General features: G+C 27.2%; 1 protein-coding gene across 4 annotated transcripts in view; it reads left to right on the top strand.

The window, feature by feature from the left end:
- Mmp1 (Matrix metalloproteinase 1) overlaps window positions 1-14,612 on the top strand; it is a 47,551-nt gene extending 32,939 nt beyond the window's left edge. Inside the window, exons 2-6 of one of the 4 annotated variants that reach the window (XM_065514472.1) lie at window positions 997-1,403; window positions 1,482-2,044; window positions 2,112-2,488; window positions 2,580-2,658; window positions 9,505-9,830. In XM_065514472.1, coding sequence (XP_065370544.1) covers window positions 997-1,403; window positions 1,482-2,044; window positions 2,112-2,488; window positions 2,580-2,658; window positions 9,505-9,587 — 1,509 coding nt within the window. In that variant the 3' untranslated portion in view covers window positions 9,588-9,830. Of the gene's footprint in view, window positions 1-996; window positions 1,404-1,481; window positions 2,045-2,111; window positions 2,489-2,579; window positions 2,746-8,760; window positions 8,818-9,504; window positions 9,831-12,994 lie in introns of those variants that run through there. The other 3 variants (XM_065514473.1, XM_065514471.1, XM_065514470.1) reach the window with 3 other exon arrangements.
- Window positions 14,613-18,925: the final 4,313 nt, after the last annotated feature.

Below are 18,925 nucleotides of genomic sequence, written 5' to 3' on the forward strand. Positions count from 1 at the left end.
TTCTATAGAAGATTTTGTGTATAACTGTTTTTGCTATAGAACACTTTGTGTACAACAGTCATTTGTATAGAACATTTTGTGTATAACAGTTTTTTCTATAGAAAATTTTTTTTATAAAATTTTTTTTCTATAGAAAAATTTTTATATAACAATTTGTTTTCTATAGAAACAATTTTGTTTACAGTTTTTCCATAAAAAAATTCCGTATAACAGTTTTTTTCTATAGAAAATATTGTGTATAACTATTTTTTCTATGGACAAATTTGTGTATAACAGAATTTCCTAATAAAAACTTTCCTTTAAAATTTCTTATAAATCGTCCTGTTTGTCTCAAATAAATAATTCAAATGCATTATAAGGTAATTGTTTATAATTTGTTTATTTTATTTATTTTTTTGCAAACAATGCACATGTTTTTCATTGGTAATTTATCAGTAAATTTCATGTCTCACATGTTAAACGTGATTTTTTGAAAGTTTTTTTTTTGTTTGTTTTTAATTTATTGATGATTTATTTAAATTGTAATGTCATCATGACCGTTAAACCCCGCCAATTACAAAATTATTTATTAATGAAAGTGAGTTTTTGTTGTATTCTAATGACTTTTGGTGAATTTTATAAGGAATGTGTGGTCAATGTATAAACAAATTTAATGAGTAAGAAACACTTTAGAGAAATAAATTATAAAAACAATTTTATCAAGCAAAAGCTTTAATTTGAACATGAAAATATTTGGAGTTATAAATATATACGATTAGAAAGTTTCTAAAAAGCTTTTTAGATATTATTAGTTAAAATAAAGTGTAAACTTTACTTATTTAAAGTTGAAAAAGCCAAAATTCCGCTTTAAAAGCTTTTAATTTAACTAAAAGATTTAGAAGTATGAAAACTGTAGCCTTAATAAAAGGTGTCTGATACAATTTTAAAAGCTTATTATTCTATAAAATAACCTATTTTAATCATCTTTACTTATTTCCTATTTATATCTTCTTGCAGATATATTTATCACAATTTGGTTACTTACCCGCCTCCGCTCGCAATTCTGCCAATGGTGGTCTCCTGGATGCCAATACCTGGTTCAAAGCTGTGCAGGATTTTCAAAGTTTTGCCGGTTTGAATGTGACCGGTGATCTGGACTCCGAAACCATGGAATTAATGTCACTGCCTCGTTGTGGTGTACGCGATAAGGTGGGCTTTGGCAATGACAATCGCTCAAAGCGTTATGCCCTTCAAGGCAGCCGTTGGCGTGTAAAGGCTTTAACCTACAAAATCTCCAAATACCCCAAGCGTTTGAAGAAACCTGATGTTGATGCTGAAATCTCTAGAGCTTTTGCTGTCTGGAGTGAATATACAGATCTCAGTTTTACACCCAAAAGTTCTGGACCAGTACATATTGAAATTAAGTAAGTTTGCTAGCTAAGCTTTAACAATAATAAAATTCATACATGGTTTTAATACATATAAAATTTGTGTAATTTTAGATTTGTTGAAAGTGAACATGGTGATGGTGATGCTTTCGATGGTGTGGGTGGTACTTTGGCTCATGCTTTCTTCCCCGTGTTTGGTGGAGATGCTCATTTTGATGATGCTGAAGTATGGACCATTGGCAGTCCTCGTGGCACCAATCTATTCCAAGTAGCTGCCCATGAATTTGGTCACTCTTTGGGTTTATCACATTCAGATGTACGTTCGGCTCTAATGGCTCCTTTCTATCGTGGCTTTGAACCTGTTTTCAAATTGGATTCTGACGATGTTTTAGCCATACAAGCCTTGTATGGCAAAAAATCTTCCTCAAGTGGTAGTAATGGACACAATCCCACTAGCGGAGGTGCCTTCCCACGTACCACACAAAGACCCGCCTTTGCTCCACCACGTACACCCCGTGATGATCAGTTGTGTAAAGATCCCAAAATCGATGCTCTCTTCAATTCAGCCGATGGCCAGACATATGCTCTCAAGGGTAATAAATATTATAAGCTTACCGAAAACTCAGTTGCCGATGGTTATCCCAAACTTATATCGGAAGGATGGCCAGGTTTACCAGGTGGGTGTACTTTTAATTAAATATTCCATTCTTGTTTTTATTAATAATTTGATTTAATTCGCTTTAGCCGATATTGATGCTGCTTTTACGTATAAAAATGGCAAAACGTATTTCTTCAAGGGTACCAAATATTGGCGCTACAATGGCCGTCAAATGGATGGCGACTATCCCAAAGAGATTAGTGAAGGTTTCACCGGCGTACCCGATCATTTGGATGCTGCCATGGTTTGGGGCGGTAATGGCAAAATTTACTTCTACAAGGGCAGTAAATTCTGGCGTTTTGACCCCTTGAAGAGACCACCAGTTAAGTCCAGCTACCCTAAGCCCATTTCAAATTGGGAAGGCTTGCCAAATAGTTTAGATGCTGCCTTACAATACACCAATGGTTATACCTACTTCTTTAAGGGTGACAAATACTATCGGTTTAACGATAGAACATTTGCAGTAAGTAAAATATAAAGAATTATTAAATTACAATTGTTAAATTATGTTTTTTGCTAAATTACAATTGTTTAATTATGTTTTTCTTTAACAGGTCGATTCTGCTGATCCTCCATTCCCCCGCCCTTCAGCCCACTGGTGGTTCGGTTGCAAGAATACGCCCTCAACAACAGGTAATATTGTGGAAAATTCACAGGAAACTGAATTGCATGAATCATCTTTCAATGATTATGACAATGATGATACAGTATTTGATGCAGGTGAGTGGAACCGACCCAGGACTAAAATATAAATTAAAACTCATAAAAAAAAGAAAAATTTTAAAAAAAAAACATAGTAAAGAATAGTTACAAATTTGTAAATACCCCAAAAACAAAACAATTGATCTCTTAAGAAAAAAATATTTTTATTTTTAAAAAAAAATTTTAACTAAATTTTCAAAAAGTTTAAAATAGAAAAGAATATAATGAAAAGTGGTATGTTATATTAAGTTTTATAAGTATAAAATTATAAGAACTCTGTTAATTGTTGCTGTTTTATTATTAATTAATTATTATTATGTTTACTAATATTTTTATACATACATATTTAATATCTACTTTACATATAAAAAAAATAATTTAACTTTAAAGTGTTTATGAAAGAAAATACATAATATTACATCCTTTTTATAATATAGCGAATGTCGAATGTCTTTTTTTAATTCTTAAAAAAACTACTACTACTATTTCAAGCTCTATCCATATCTTCATTTTTTCCATTTTAGAAATTTCAGTTGGTTTTTAATGGTTGTTTTTTATATTTCATACTCTCCAGTTTCAAATGATTTTAGGAAAACATAGGAACAAACATTTTAATTATATGCCCACCACCACCTTGGTTAGTAAAAATTTATTTTTTTAAATTCTCCTCTGTATTTGAAATTATTTTTTAAATGCACAATCGTTTTCCCACACCCCATAATTTAGCAACTAAACAACAAAATAACTAAACATTATTATTTATATTAATATTACATGCTTACATGCACCTACAGACGTCAAAGACAATCAAATTCCATTTCCCAATAAACACGCCAGCAAAAATACCAAATACACAGCAATTACAATTACACCAAGTCAAAGGACGACAAAGCAAAACAAAAACACAAAAACAAACACCTAAACATTCCATTGTAAACAAACAAAAAACAATAACAAAACATTCACACGTGTATTACAACACCAATTTTACTCTCCTCGGTCACTCTCACAACCACACACACGCGTTAAAAACCAAAATGGAGAAACACTTTATAACAACAACAACCAAAGTAAACAAACATTAAGCCCAGGGGTGTTAAATTCAGTACTATTGCAAAATACATGGTTTACTACTTATGTTTTGAAGAAAGCTAATAAAAACATTGAAATTAGTTTTATTATTTTCAAAATACTCACTTTGAAGATAAATACAATTTTGCTTGCGTTTGACTATGTTTTCTCAACATTTTTCTCAATTAGAACAAGGTAAATCTTCAAAACAAGTACATTCCAAACGAATCTAACTTCTTTAGGCTTTGACAAAATGCTGTGTGACGTATTATCAAATAACTTTTGATACATACAGTGAATTTATATTAAGTTGTGGTCTCAAATGTAGGTTTGAAAAAAATTCCATTAATTCATTTTTGAAATACATTTGAGAATAAAGTTTCAGAATAATTTCGAAATAATGGTATTACTAAAATTGAGAATAAATTCTCTTTTTTGTTAAGAAAGGTCATTCTTAAATGTTTAATCATACCCAATTAGATATTAAGCCTGAATATATGATGGGAAATATTCCACAATTAGCATTTTTACTGGAATTCAAGTTGAAAGCAAGTGTAATTCAAGCCTTGAATTATAGTTAAGCAATTGAATTACAGTTGTATTACACTTTATAAAAAGTAAAAAAAAAGAAAAATATAAAATTTTTTTAAATATTTTTCAAGTTTAAAGCATAATTACATTTGCATTTAAGTCAAATTCCAACCAAATGGTCAAGTACTTAAATTTTTGGGGCTTTGGTGTTTATTGGGTCATAAAACACTCAAACATTTATCAGACCTTTGACTTTTGACGACAGATTTGATTTCAAATCATTTTGAATTTAATAGCAAACCTGAATATTTGCTCTTAATTAAATTTTTTAGCCAGGTGGTGAAGGATATAATGGAAAACGTTAGTAAGTTTCATAAAAAATAATAATTTCATGTGAAATTCATTATAAAAATTAATATAAAGCATTTGTAAGAGGATTCCAATTAAACTATTCAACAATTTGTGTTTTACTAACAAAGTTTCGTTTAAATTTAACAGCTGCATTTTCACTGCATATTTAAAAAAAATCTTCTAACATTTGTTCATTGTCAGAAAATGTTTCAAAAAATCATCAATTATTTCAAGGTTTTGGTTCGAAATTTCTGTAAATATTTTTATTTTTGTCCAAAAAAAAATCATTATTTCAACATTGGGTAAGTATCATCTAATTAATTCATTATTTATATGCAATAACTAAATAACAATAACTTAAAGCATGTCAAATAAATTTAAAATAATATTTAAATATAATTATAAATTAACCAAAATGTTGTCTATACCAGTGCCTCGAATTAATTAATTCAATTTAATTTTAATTCACTAAAATCTTAATTCAGAATTAACATTTCAGCAATTCATTTTATGTTACCATTCCCAATATAAAAAATTCTTTAGCTTCCCAATAAGCATTACAGCTCCAAAAATTCAAACAATTGAACATTTTGTTGGAATTTGACATGAAAAATATTTGAGAACTTAAAATATTATTCAAACTAAAAAATAATGTTGAATTTATGTATCCTTTTTATTGGAGAATGCTATTGATTCAAGGCTTGAATTACACTTGCTTATAACTTGAATTCCAATAAAAATAGGTTCATTCAAAGGCTTTTATTTGAATAGAATACATCCATTGTTAAATTAATTCATAATATAATCCATTCAACCTTTGAATGGCCCAATTTTTGTTAATCAAATCAAATGAAAATTGAATAAAAATATTTATTTTTTTCACTCAGTTTTGCTTTTTATTCTTTACAAAATTAATTAAAAAAAAACCTTTTTGTAATAGTTTTGAATTAAATAAAACTTGAACGATTCAATATGCCATAAATTCTCAAAGGAATGATTTCAATATGTTTGAAGTACTAAAGAATTATGGCTGGGAATGAATTCTGTAATGGTTAAAAGAAAACAATTTGAATTAAGGATTAATTATTTCGAACCTTTGGTCTATATGTAATGCTAATAAGGGATAAGAATATCTTAAAAAATAATAAAATAAATGTTTGTCTATTTTTATAAAATGAACTTACATATTGAATGCTAAATTTCAATAAGGAAGTTTTTTGCAAAAAAATCCGTCCCTAAACATTTCATTGTTAATTTAATAGTTATTATAACAGAAAGTATTGCCTGAATAAAGAAATCTTCAAACTTATTCGATATGGAAATAAAATCGATTTTGACATTTGAAAAGAGACAAAATTTCATCACTTTTTTTGTTCAACTCTTTTAAATTGCTTATCTGTATTTAACAAAAAAAGGTATGACCTCAAAAGTGAGAGATTTCCTAATTTTGTATTGCAAATTCACTTTAAAAAACCTATAACTTAATAAAATCCTATCGTACTTCAGGAGTTTGTTATTTCTTGTTTAAGAGGCATAAAATATGTTAAGTTCAATTAAAATTGAAAAAATATGTTGAATATTTCAAAAATTAAAGATAAAGAATTTTCCAATAAGATTTGGCATCTGTGATTTCTATTTCCATTGAACCAATATTAATTTCTTTAAACAATCTTCAGAAAATATCACAATATAAGATCATTATAAACTAATAATATCAAATAAACATGTGTTGAAAATAGTAGTTACATTTGTTTCATCAAATATATGATCAATTTGAACGTACCTTGATTCAACAACAGTCTTTCTAAAGCTTAAAACTTCATATAAATAAAAAACGTTTACCCTCCAACCTTGAATACCGTTAATGTTTATAGAATTTTTCCATTTTGTAGCGCCCCTAAAGTATGCTGTAATTTTAATTAACTTTGTCATACAACATAAAATCAAACTGTTATAACCGTTATACACATAAATCATGTTTTTTTTCTGTCTTTCTGTTTTTTTTAATACACAATTTGTTGCTAAACTTAAGTTATACACTAAAAAAAAATAATAATTAATTAAATCAAGGGTTAATAATAACAATTAATTTTAACCACCTATAAATACATAATCTAGCATACCATGCCCAATTCCAAAACAATTTTTTAAAAAGTTAATTTACACAATGTTAAAAATAACATTCTGAGCTAAGCAAAATAATGAACTAATTTTATATTTTATAATATTTACAGTTAAAGAAAACCAAAAATAAAAACAAAAATACAAACTAAATATATTTTTGGTCAACTCTGGTCGGTTTCACTAATCTGAATTGAATATTTTATACATTTACATATATTAAAAAAGAATACTTATACATTTAACTATAAATATTTAACACAACAACAATAAAAAAAAAACTAATAAAAGTAACTAACATTAAAACTAAGTAATTTGCCTAAAAACCTTTAACTATGTAATTAATATGAACTAATATTTAAAACCGGTAGTTAGTAGTTTGTATATAAAAAAAACCATATTTACTGCTAACAAACAAAACATTTTCTTTCGTAGCACTCCTTTTATTTAGTTCTATTTTTTTATTATTTAAATACCTATTTAGTTTATTTAACATTTGTTGCAATTTAAAAAAAAAGAAAAAAGAATTATTGTATGTATGTTTTATTCTCCTACCTTTTATTTAGTTTATCTGAATTTTTATCATTTTATTTTTACACTAAACCTGAACGTAGTTTTGTTGCATTATATTCCTTTTATGCGTATTTGAATATTTGTTGTATTATCCTTTTTTTATTTAAAAAAGAAACGTATTATTTATTGTTGTTATTATTTAAAAGTATGTTGTAGTTTACCAAATCACCTCTTTCCTTTTGTGTTACTAAATGTTGCGTTCTCCACCATTTTTCTGTTATCGTTGATATCAAAATTTACACATGACTATGTGTTTTTTTGGCCGTTTTAAACTGTTATACATACACTTGAAAAAATATTATTTCTTAAACCAAAAAAAAAAATAAAAAAAATATGCATGTTTTAAAATATTTTCTTGACAAATTGGTTACACTTTCAACACATAAATCAAAATTTGCATGAATTTTTTGTAATGAATTTAATTATGCACGTTTTAAGTCTATTATATTTGTTATTTGATTTTAATTATAAGAAAGGTTCATATAAGAAATTTATTTAACATAAATTAAATACAAACATTTAAAACATTACACTGTGCTACAGCGTTAAAATACTTAATAAGTGACATAGTTTAAATGCTTATTCGGTCCCTTACCTTACTCAATATAAATGTTATAAAAATATAAATTTGAACTTTTTAAACACGCCCACTTTCAACATTATATTAAGTGGGCGTGGTTGAAATTTTCTAAATGTTATTCCACATTTTTTTATTTGTAGCCCAGTGTAATTTGTTACTAATCTGTGTATTGAATGGCTTTGTGGGCCTCGCCTATTTTTAACCAAATTTTTGTTTACAAATTTTTTTTTTATACAACATTTTTTACAAATATGTATTTTTTCACCAATTTTCATAATTTTTTGTTAAATTATTGCAATATTGTCTTTTGCACAATACTTTTGTTTATCAAAATTAACAACTGAATATCATAATTATCACATAATTTGTGACATTTAAAATAATTTCTCATACACCAAAAATTATTTATTAATTTAACAAGAACAACACTAAAACTAACCTGTTTTAAATAAAAATAAGATTCGTTCACATTGTTGAAATATTTAATGCAAAAAAGCATGACAGTAGAAGTTCATTATTATATTACGTTTGACGTTATTTTTATTTGAAAACAATGATTACGAATTTTTTGTCAAATATTTCAACCATGTGAACGTAGCTTAACACTTATGTTTGTGCATTAAATTGAACCTTTCTTTGTTATTTTTATTAAATACGAAATTTAATTTATTATAAAAAAAACAAAACTGCATGTTTGTGTGTTATTAGTAAACAAAAACGTTAATAATGATAAAGTAAACCAAGCTTTAATAAATTTGTAATACAAATATTTATTTTTTTTTATTTTATAAACTGCATATTTACAGGCGTACGAAAACGTGGATAAATAGATAACTTCATACACAAATATACACATAAACAAACAGAAATGAAAAACTATAAATAAAACATAAAACACCACACACATCTCACAAAACAATACATACAAAGCTTCGCCAACTACAACGTAAAAACAAAACGTAAACAATAACTAGAAATTCTTTAAGTGTAGTGTATAGTATTTAGTTGAAAAATCCTATACCCTCTATCTCTCTCTCTCTTTTATCTTAATCACACTTTCTGCTCTCTCTCTGTTTTGTTTATATTGCTTACATGTGCTAGTGTTAGTTAGTCAAGCAAACAGGGATATTTTCCTGTTTTTTACTTTTCTCACTTTTACACTTAACAGTTCTCTGTTATTGTTTGTATCTTTGTACTTCTTATAGAGTTTCCTTTTATGTTCACTCTCTATCTCTCTTAATGTAATTGAGTGTGTAAAGTATGAATTAGAGAGTAGACAAATAAAAACAAAATGCCCGCCGCACGTTTTTAATTGAATATTAGTTTGTTTTGTTAATTCCTTTCATTATTCTTGCTATTGGCACAAATTTCAATGTGATTTTAAATTAATTTTATTTTAAAACAATTTTATTTTCTTTTTTTTATTTATTTAAAAACCAAATACGACTTTAAACGAATTCCCCCCAAAAAAAACACTCTAAAACGAATTTGAAACACACAAAATTTTTAAAAATTTATATATGACTGTAATTCAAAAACCACAACACCAGATGTTAATAAAAGAGATGTAAATAATGAACGACGATTTGTACCGACTGGCTGGATGTGGAATATAGCACGTTCTTGGTTTTAAAGTTTAACATAACAACAACAACTAGAAATATGACTTGAAATCGTATCTAATTTAAAGCAAATGAAACGTGATATTTATTGTAAAAATAAAGAGAAACAAAAACTAATACAAACTAACTAAATCTAAGAAAGATAAAAATAATGAAATCTTCATCATTTTTGTTATAACACTTGCTGTTCATTTTCCAAAACAAACAAAAAACCGAACGACAAAACAAACAAATGAAAAAAATAATACATTTTCGTCTCAATCATGCATCATCATCAACATTTTATTTTGAACTCAAAACACAATAAAAACTATCCAACTGCAAAACTGTGCAAGTGTGGCCATTGTTTTGTGTCCCGTGTGTAAATATGCGTCCGCCATATCAACATTGTACAGCTGAACGCGCTAAGCGAACGTTTAACCTTTAGTCCTAAATTCCTATAACAAAAAAAATACAAAGCTGCTGCCAACAACTTTGCCATACATTTTTTTGCCAAACAATTAAGCAACGCTTTAAAAACCATAAAAAAGTACGTTTTATTTTAATTTTAATTTATTTAATTTTTTTGGTTTGTTTTCAAATTTAAAGCAAAAACTACAAAAACGTTTGGTTTAGTGTAAAAACAAGATTATCTCTATTATATTATTTATTTGCATATGTATATTTTATAATAATTTATTTATTTATTGGTTACATTTATTTAACACAACTGGATTGTTTATCATATTTAAATAGAAATATGTTCATTTGTATTATTTCCATTATAATTTTGACTAATTTTTAAAGGTTTTATTTGCATGATTTTTCTATGGAAAAGAAAAACTGTTTATTACACTTTTGTAAATTACAAAAACATTTAAATTTTATGATTTTTTTAATGTGGGATTCTACTAAACTGATGCCTTAAAATGCATACCACAATACATAATAAGGAGTAAAATATTCGTTTTTATACTTTAACCACTGCGTATGATTAATTTAGTTTTTAATTGAAATTAATCATACGCTAGGCGTTACAGCCATCAATAATCAACAGTAATCAGAGATGGAAAAATAGTATTCAAATAGATCTTTTTCACCCTCAAACTATTGCACAAGCAATTTTCAATAGAAAAAGCTATTATACACAACATTTTCTTTAGAAAAAACTTTTATACCCAAATTGTCTGTATAAAAACTGTTATACAAACAATATTTTATGGTAAAAGCTGTTATACACAACATTTTCTATAGAAGAAATTATTATACACAAAATTTTCTACATAAAAAACTGTTATACATAAAATTTTCTATAGAAAACAAACTGTTATACATATTTTTCAATAGAAAAAATTGTTATACACGACATTTTCTGTAGAATAAACTGTTATACAGACAATTTTTTATAGAAAAAAACTGTTATACCCAACATTTTCTACAGAAGATATTGTCATACACAACATTTTCTGTAGAAAACTGTTATACATAAAATGTTCTATAAAAAAACAGTTGTTATACACAACATTTTCTTTAGAAAAAACTGTTACACCAAAATTGTGTATAGAAAAACTGTTATACAAACAAATTTTTATAGAAAAACCTGTTATAATCTCTCGTTGCAAACTATTACAAGTTCTATTTTGTACTCGTAATAGTTAGCAGCTTATATTTCATATGTTTTGTGTTATTGTTTATTTATTTTCAATTTTATTTTTGTGGTGAAAAAATATAAAAAAAAAAGAATTTTCAATAAAATTTAAGAAAATGTGAGTATTTATACATTTTAAAATGAATAAAATATGAAAATTGTGTGTATAAAACAATTGTTACTGGAAAAGCGTTCATTTACTTTTTACTATTTTTGAGATTTTAAGAGAGTAATTTTGTAAATTTTGATTTTATTCTCTCGTTGCAAGTATTTACTGGGAAAGTAAATGAACAGACCTAATGTTATACACAACATTGTCTGTAGAAGATATTGTTATACACAACATTTTCGATAGAAAAAACTGCTATACATAAAATGTTCTATAGAAAAACTGTTATACACAACATATTCTTTAGAAAAAAATTTTATAACCTAATTTTTTATATAAAAAACTGTTATACATATAATTTTCTATAGAAAAAACTACATTTTCTTGTGTAAAAACACAAATTTGTCTGTTGAAAAACTGTTATACACAAAAGTTTCTATATAAGAAACTTTTATACAGAAAACTGTTTATATAAAAAACTGTTATACGCAAAAATGTATGTAGAAATACAGTTATACACAAAATTTTCTATCGAAAACAAAGTGTTATACAAAACATTTTTTGTAGAAGAACATAAACATAACATTTTCCTTATAAGAAACTGTTATACACAAAATTTTCTGTAGAATAAACTGTTATACAGAAAATTTTTTATAGAAAAAACTGTTATACACAACAAAAAAGTTATAGAAAAAACAAAAATGTCCGAACAAAATTTTCTGAAGAAAAACTGTTATACGCAAAATTTTTTATAGAAAAAACTAGGTATTATTAAAAAAAAGCTGTCATAGAAAAAACGGTTACACATACAATTTTCGAAGAAAAAAGCAGTTATACTCAAAATATTCGATAGAAAAAACTTTTATAAAAAAATATTCTATAAAACAATAGTTGTAAACAAAAATGTATGATAAAACGAACAGTTATACACAAAATATTCGAAGGAAGATTTCTATACAAAATATTTTACCCAGCCCTTCCCCCATTTTGAATACATCGAAATTAAATATTAAAAGAAAAGACATGAGCGAACATGCCAATACAAGCAATTGTTGGAATTGACCAGTTTGTCACGTCTTCAAGACAGAAATCTGTATTCCTCGACGACATATGAGGGACAGTAAAAAATATAGTTGCATGTGTTTCCTTTAACCATTTCAACATTTTTAAAATTTTTTGAACAACGTTTGGTCACTGTAATAGCGTTGTATCATTGTATGTCGTAAATTTATTTAAATATATTTTGTTTTTGTTTCGAAAAATTTAGTTTGAAAAATATTTATGACATAAATCTTACAACGCTACGACACCAATTGTGGAATTGGAAATTTTATTTTTGAGTTAAACTCCCGCTTAAATAAGTTATATTGAAACTGACAGCTCGAAATGCCCTTTAACACATCTCCTATGGAGTGCAGGTATCTCAATTGGCATTACTTCTGGAAATCTAATGATTCGTTTTATTTTGTATCCTTTACTTTCAATTTTACTTATGATAAACAATCCTTTATATAAACATATAATTTTTCCAAAAAATTTGCAAATTATTTACACAACGATTATTATGTTTTTTAAGCACTTTTAAATATTAGTTTGTAAAAAATATTTCTAATTTTCAAACAGATAACATGCAATAATAATTAATTTTTATATTTTTGTTCAACCTTTTATTTCAACTCTAGGCTTTGATGACCATCAGCCCAATGACGAAGCCACCGCTGATCGTTCCAATATGTCAAGTGCCACCACAAATACCAGCAACAACTTTAAAAGTATAATATTGGCCACCATTGTAATGATGTTTGTAGCAAAATTTATTGTTAGCTAAAAGCAAATTATTATCAAATCTTTTTGGACAATAAATTAGGACCCTTTCACAAAATGAAAGAAAGAATGAATGAATATAAACACACACAATATGTAGATAAACTATACCTAATAATAAGAAGAAAAATAAGAAAATAATTAAAATAAAATTCAAAATTTTATTTTAAATTATAACGAAAAAGAACTTAAAAGAAAACAAGAGGAAGAAAAAATTAAAACAAAACTTACAAAAAGAAAGTAAAAGGAAAAAGCCGCTTAATAACAAAAATGAAATAATTTTTATTAATAATGAAATATTTCATAATTTCATAATATATACTTATACATATACAGTTAGTCATTAGTTTACATAAAAAGTGCCTTTTTCTGAAAACAAAACAAAACATTTCTTATTATAAATTAGACAGTTGGCAAGTGTTAATATATATTAAAAACTTTAAACAAATTTCCCCCCTACAACGATTTAAGTACATATTTCCATTGTTTTGTTAACACTACCTGCCTATGCCTGTTTTTAATTTTCTATAACCTTAATTGTGATATTGCTTTACAAAATTTATTGAAAATCCCCCTAAAGTTTTCATTATATTTATCACTTGCTGCTTAAAACAATAAATTATTATTTTTCTTTTTTACATTTATTATTTTGTCTTTTGTAAATATAATGTTTTTTTTACTTATTTCTAAATAAATTTATAATAAAAAAATCATTCAAAACTTTTTTGAAATCCCCAATTCAAAATCATATCTTACTACCACACAACAACAACAACAAAAAACACTAACAAATTAGTATAAACATTCCTTAACAAAATATACATACATATATTTATATAAAACTTTTCTCTTTTTTTCTATAAATGTGAAAAATAATTAAAATTAGCTTTAGACTTAAACGTAATTTAGTGTGTATAACTTTATTTAATTATAAGTAAAACTTAAAAAAAAACCTGAAAAAATCATTTTAAAATTGTTGTTTCTCATTTCACACCAGTTTACGTTTAAGTTTTTCTTAAAAATCAAAAAAACAAAAAAATATAAAACATTTTTCTTGTCCAATTACTCAAGAGTATTTTTCAAAGAATTGTTATTATAACGTTTAAAAAATCAAACGAATTATAAATTTTATTAAAAATATAATCATCATCCACAAAGATCTTTGTAAAATAGCTTGTAATTATTAGTTATTTCAATTTATTATTATTTTTTTATTTCATTTATTATTTTTTAATTTAATTCTTATTTTTTTAAATGCAAATCAAATGTCAACAAAGTCAACAAAAATTTATTTTTTGAAATAAAACGATATACTTGTCGGAATTAATATTTAACTCCGAATATTATTATTGTAATCAATTAAACATTTTTATAGTTATTTTAATATAATTAATGAAACTGTGTATTATACATTAAAAAAAAAACGTCTATATAAAAAATGAACAAATAAAAAAATATTTAAAAAATATAAAACAATTTTTGTTATTTTTTTACGCACACAAGCTCTGATCGAATACATTTCTACACCATTTTTCATTGAAATTGAGAAAATTCCAAATGAAATTAAGAATTTCCATTTGAAATTAAGAAAATTCCAAATGATATTGCGAATTTTCATTTTAAATTGAGAAAATTCCAAATGAAATTAAGAATTTCCATTTGAAATTGAGAAAATTCCAAATCAAATTGAGAAAATTCCTAATGAAATTGAGAAATACAAATTGAAATTTAGAAAATTACAAATGAAATTGGGAAAATTCCAATTGAAATTAAGAAAATTCCAAATGAAATTGGGAAAATTCTAAATAAAATTGAGAAACATTATATAAATTATTTTAAATTAAAAAAAAACAAAATTAACGATTATATCAGATGTGGAAATATGTGGTGGTCTGGATGGAGAGACCAATTTCAACAGGGTTGGTCTCATGTTGGATCCCGAACAGTTCTTTCGATAACTATTTCCCATGGCCCCGACATTATTCAAATGGATAGTCGCGAACCTCTCGTTCACTGTCGAAAGCGCAAATGATGAGTTGATAGCAAGAGTTGGGTAATCAGCTATCTGAACTCGTTCTGTCGTTTACGTGAAATTTTCGACAACTCTCCAGAAACAGTTTTACGATTGAATCCCTATTCACCAATGCTTAACTCTATTGAAATAGTATTGTGAAGTGAAAAATTAACATACCTACAAATCCTTCTAATGTAGGAGAGCAGAGGATTTTATATCTTCAAGAATTAATTAACGATTCCAAGTCTTGTATAACTACTGGAGATTGCAATAGAGCTATACAACATACAACATCATTCCACCAAAGCTCTTTGGTATTCCAAGATATGGTTGTTGGTCAAGGAATTTTCTCAATTTAAAATGGAAATTCTCAATTTCATTTGGAATTTTCTCAATATCATGTACAAGGTGGCGCAAAAGTAAACTTCCGATGTTTTTTGGCTGTAATTAAAAAAAAAAAAAATTAAAAACTTTGATTCTTCTTGTGGATTATTTTTATTTGGTCTTTTAATTTTTTTTACATCAAGTCGAGAATATGATGGTAAATGGCCGCCGCCACAGTTGATTGTCATTTGAGCCCTTTTTATGGCATTTTCCATCACTTTGGCCAAAACTTTCGGCGATAGGTCCTCACATTCTTGACGGATATTGCCTTTAAGAGATGCAAGAGTCTGAGGCTTGTTGACATAAACCCGCGACTTCAAAAAGGCACACAAAAAGAAGTCTGGAGAGGTCAAATCAGGCGATCTTGCTGGCCAGTGCAAATCGCGAAAACGGGAGATTAGGCGCCCGGGAAATGCATCCTTCAGCATATCGGTTGTGGCACGTGCAGTGTGTGCCGTTGCACCGTCCTGTTGGAACCACATGTTTTCCAATCCCAATTCATCAAGTTGCGGCAAAAAGAACTCGTTGATCACTGCTCTGTAGCGCTCACCATTCAAGTAACCGTTTGGCCCGCGACGTCTTCGAAGAAACAAGGTCCGATGACTCCTCCAGCGAAAACAGCACACCATACAGTGACTTTGAGCGGGTATAATGGCTCTTCGTGGGTTACACGCGGATTTTCAGTGCCCCAGAAGCGTAAATTTTGCTTATTTACGTACCCGCTAAGATGGAAATGGGCCTCATCACTCATGAATATTTTTGATGAAGTCACCGACCGATTATTGGTCAAATAAATAGTCAGCAATATTCCGCGTTCTGGAGCAGTGTAGCGTAACATTGTTTATTAACGTGTATTTCGCATGTGTTTACTACACAAATGTCAAAACAAAATTGACATTAGGGGCCAATCGCAAAATTTATAGCATTTTCTGATAGGAGGATTACTTTTGCGCCACCTTGTATAATGTTCTCAATTTCAATGAAAAATGTTAACTATATTATAGTCACAGTAACCATTTACATGATTGTGGTAACCATATGGTTAATTTACGATTCACATGATTGTATCAACCATATATATGGTTACAGTAAACAAATATATGTTTGTGACAACCATTCATATGATGAAGGACTTATCATATTATGTTGCTCTCGGCTTAAAGCTTATCATAATCTGAGAACAACATATTATGATAAAATTATTCATCATAAATATTGTTGCCACAAACATATATTTGTTTACTGTAACCATATATATGGTTGATACAATCATGTGAATCGTAAATTAACCATATGGTTACCACAATCATGTAAATAGTTACTGTGACTATAATATTGTTAAAAATCTTGTAACACTATTTAAATGGTTACAGTAACCATGCCCAGTTATTTGTTTTCTCTGCGTGCACTATCGAACGACTTACTTTCGCCAAAACGAACGACACCACTTTTCCGATAGAAATGCTAGGAAGTCTCCCGTAGAGCGCCCTCTATAAAAGCCATACTGGCTGTCGTTATGTAAATATTTAACAAAATGATAGCTGGTAGTTTACCATACTTTTGAAGAACAAATTGCTATTGGACAGTAATTCCTGCTTTGTTAACCTCTCCCTTTTTAGGAATTAGCGATATATTAGCAACATTCTAACAGGAAATTCGACGGCACGATATAAAGTGTTGAAAAGACCTCTACCCGACTTTCTTTGTCTTAGCATGCCTACATGAACGGCACATCCGTTGAGACGGCTCTACACTCGCTTGTGGGTTTTGTAGAAAAATCACTCGTGTACAATGAATATGCATTTGACAGGAGGACTTTTGACCAATAAAGCCATTATTTCTTCTTTGAGGACTGCTACTATCTTAGTGTAATCTAATCTAAAACAAAAATAATTTTATAAAGAATTCATATTTAAATTAAATAATGCAGAAAAAAACTTTACATAAAACAAGTATATTCGGCTGTGCCGAATCTTATTACCAAATTACCTTCACCAAATTATACTTAAAAATATTTTTTTTTAATATTTTTATTAAACAAAATCAAAATATTTTTTAATGTTTTAAAATTTTTTTAACAAAATTTTTTTTTCCAAATTGTTTTTTAATTTTTTTTAAAAAAAGTTTTTTCAAAATTTTTTTTTTTTAAATTTCTTTAATTAATTTTTTTGGAAAAAGTATTTATGACAAAAAAAAAATTTTTTATGAAAAAAAATTCGGTTTAAAAAATATTTTTTTCCGATTTTGACCCATTGTAGGTCCAACTTACTATGGTCTTATATAAGTCGTTGCAAAGGTCTTTGAAATATCTATCATTAGATATCCATATTGTCTATATTAATGACTTAGTAATCCAGATATACATAGGTCAAAAATCGAGGTTGTCCTAGTTTTTTCCTTATATCTCAGCCATTTGTAAACCGATTTTAAATAGCGACCGAGCCGGAAGAATTTCGGAGATATTGATGTATGAATCGTATATGTAAGTTATTTAGGGGCTTCGGAAAGTTGATTTCAACACACAGACGGACAGACGGACATGGCTATATCGATTCCGTTATCTATAACGATCCACAATATATGTACTTTATGGGATCGCAAATGAAAAATGTGGAAATTACAAACGGAATGACAAACTTATATATACCCTTGCCACTCATGGTGAAGGGTATAATAATTTTGCCTTTGATTTTAAAATGTCTGATGAAATCGGAATATGATTGTTTCTTTGTTGCAAAAACCAAGTGTAAAGCGATTACTCTAATTAAATATTTTCAGCTTTCTTCATAACTTTTCTATTTTCTAAAAGAAAGTGAATAACAAAACATTCGAGGTAAAAACAGTAAAACAAACGAATTATTATATACAAACCATGATCATTTTCAATATGTATTAGTGTCAAGTCTTTGCAGGATTAATGAAATAACAAGACCAAATTAAAATAACTTGTTCATAGCTTTATTCTGACTGAATTCAAATAAATTAAAATAGTAATAAGCAATTCTTAAATCTACACATTTCAAATAGTATAATAAACAAAATTTATACTCCAATTACACTATGAAACAAATGAAGACTTTTGGAAAAACACAGTCGGCCCTCAAAAAATGGTGTCATCAGTTTTTGGCCAACAGCTAATTTAGACTTGCTGATACAGCTCAACTTTATATTGCAATAATATAGCTAAGAGTCCGCCAGACATATTTTGTTAAAATTTTTGCCCCAAAAATAACTTTTTTTGAAAAAATATATGAAGAAAAAAATGGTTTTTCACTTTTTTTAGAGTAATTTTCAGGGACTCCTAATTTTTCACTAACATTATTTGGCAAAGTTGTAAGTACGGTAAATCTGAATAACTCTTGTGAACATATCAATGCAATCTGAACACATA

Source organism: Calliphora vicina, chromosome 5 (assembly GCF_958450345.1).
Source record: "Calliphora vicina chromosome 5, idCalVici1.1, whole genome shotgun sequence".
In the NCBI taxonomy this organism is placed as follows: Eukaryota; Metazoa; Arthropoda; class Insecta; order Diptera; family Calliphoridae; genus Calliphora; species Calliphora vicina.